Raw genomic sequence first — 2,297 nt, 5'->3', positions numbered from 1 at the left:
AAATAATATCATTGAAACAGTTCATTTGCTTGGTATCAGAAGGGATACCACCTAATTTTTCAGAGGGAGCAGAAATACAGTTGAAATCCCCACCCACCAGCCGTAATGAGTTACAAGAGCTACTGATTGAAATAATGATTGAAATAATGTTGTCCCAAGAAATAATGTTGTCCCAAAGTTATTTTCTGGCACTTGAAGAGCTCCCTGCATAGACAAAAGTGACCAGACCCACCTGACCCCCAAAATTCAACTGAATATGGATAAATTGTGGATGATTTGGCAAGACATTGCATAAGACCTCCTTCCTGTGAAGCACCAAAATTTTATTATTTAAATTTGAGAAATGGAAAAAACCAGGAAACTTTTTTATAATTTTCTGAGAGTTTTTGGAGACCATTGGCTTCAAAATCAGCAAAAACCAAAATTTATACATCCTATTCAAAGCAATTAATCTGTTAAGGCATTTAGAATGTGCCAATCCCCTAACATTCTAGCAAAGTAGGTTCATCATCCAATGGAGATGAATTTACCCCTCCTTCTGGTTTTTAGCATGGCCTCCAATATGAGATTTTTTGTCCCTGATGGAATAGACTCTTTCCCGCACTATTTTTGATTCCTGATTTCCCTTTTTCTTTAATATGGATTTTTGGACTTTCCATTCATCTTTCAATGCATTCTGCAATTCCTCAACTAAGTTAATATCCATAGGATCACTATGGTCCACCTCAATAACTTCTTGCTGAATTGTTTGAAGAGCGGGAGTAACAAGTTCATTGTCAGTTTCAGCACTAGCACTATCTGTAGCCAGTTCATCTTCTGGGTCTTTGAGAGACACCAATGGGGGCAGTTCAGTATCTTTATTGGGAGCCCTAGGATTGTCAAATTTCCTGCGGGGGTGATGAAGTTTAAAAAATTTATTATTTGTGTGCCCAAACATACAACAATGGTAGCAGTAATAGGGCTTTTGTTCAGCAATTATCTTCTGCCAATATCCATTGTGTTCAGTTCCCAACAAGATTTCATCAACTATAGGGAGGGTAATGTCCCTTTCTACTAAACTTCTAGCCACAGAAGGTCTAGATAAGTTAAATGTAGGAACCTCCAATTTAAGAGGTTTTTCCAAAGCTTGTCCAATATTTAATAGGACTTTATGGTTGAAAAAGTGCAGCTTAAGCCATGGAAGTTTAAACCATATAGGTACTATAGGGAGTTCCTTGTTGGGGTCAAAATCAGTGGACCATCTTGGGATATTCATGGTGTTCCCTTCAATCTGCATGACTTACTTGGAGAAAATTCTTGCATAATCATCCTCTCTAGAAAAATTAATTAAAATGTGCCTTCCATCAAGAAGACCAACCTTCCAAGACTTTCGAGCTTGATGCTATCAAAATACTTCCTAATGGCTTCCATTTTAGGATGACCTAATTGGAATTTCTCAGTGAGTGTAAACTTACAAACCTCAGTAAGATTTTGAATATCCTCCTCATTATATAAAATTGCCATTTTTCCACTTTTTATGCTTAACAGTTTGATAATCGGGTCATCTACGTCATGGTAGCTCTGTGGGAAGACCAAATCATCATAATCTTTGATAGTATCAAATATTTTACCCACAATATCAGTAAAAGTAGCCTTAGTCGATTGAATATTTGTAGATAAATCCATATTTTGCTTAGCCAATCAAAACACAACATCAATGGAAAGTGAACTACTTTTTGAAAAGTTAGTCTTCCGGGAAAGCAGAAAAACTAGAAAACTTGCAAGGAACACCAAGAGAAAAGAGAAAGTAGCTAGGGATAAGAGAAAAAAAGAAGCAAAGAAGTGCTGAAAGCCTCCACAAACCGTAGCCAGTCTATGGAAACCCTAGCAGAGCAATCTCCAAACCATCCACCACCTCCATTATATATATATATATATATATATATTCTCAAAAACTCCATGGAATTTAATCTGCTGGATGTCTGGTATTCATCAACTGCTTACAGCTTGCTCTCTAAAGTTTTCTCATATTCACAGAGAAGGAAACAGACCAGCCAACTGGCTAGCTAGGAGGGGACTTTTTACAGAAGTTCCACTAGTTAGTAGAAGAATTCCCCCCCCCACTGGACTTCCTTTTATCCAGTGATCGTTTGCCTATCCCTTATCTTAGGAAGTATGTGTAATAGGTTAGAGAGGTGCTTCCCTTTATAAAGGCCCTCTCCTGTCACCTTCCTTCTCTTTGTAATTGGCTTTTTTTAATGAATTGGAGCTATGCTCCTTACATAAAATATATATATATATATATATATATATATATA

At 36.8% G+C, this 2,297-nt stretch overlaps 1 protein-coding gene across 1 annotated transcript; it reads right to left on the bottom strand.

Annotated features, from left to right (window-relative positions):
- Positions 1-526: 526 nt before the first annotated feature.
- On the bottom strand, positions 527-1,276 carry LOC110036981. Its single transcript, XM_020741544.1, has one exon. The coding sequence runs from the start codon at positions 1,274-1,276 to the stop codon at positions 527-529; it is 750 nt and encodes a 249-aa protein (XP_020597203.1).
- Positions 1,277-2,297: the final 1,021 nt, after the last annotated feature.

Source organism: Phalaenopsis equestris, unplaced genomic scaffold (assembly GCF_001263595.1).
Source record: "Phalaenopsis equestris unplaced genomic scaffold, ASM126359v1 Scaffold213527, whole genome shotgun sequence".
NCBI lineage: Eukaryota > Viridiplantae > Streptophyta > Magnoliopsida > Asparagales > Orchidaceae > Phalaenopsis > Phalaenopsis equestris.
This window is presented reverse-complemented; position numbering and strand designations above follow the sequence as displayed.

What these genes read in the sequence shown, in the direction of transcription:
- LOC110036981 (XM_020741544.1), bottom strand. Translation starts at nt 1,276, where the DNA reads ATGCAGATTGAAGGGAACACCATGAATATCCCAAGATGGTCCACTGAT.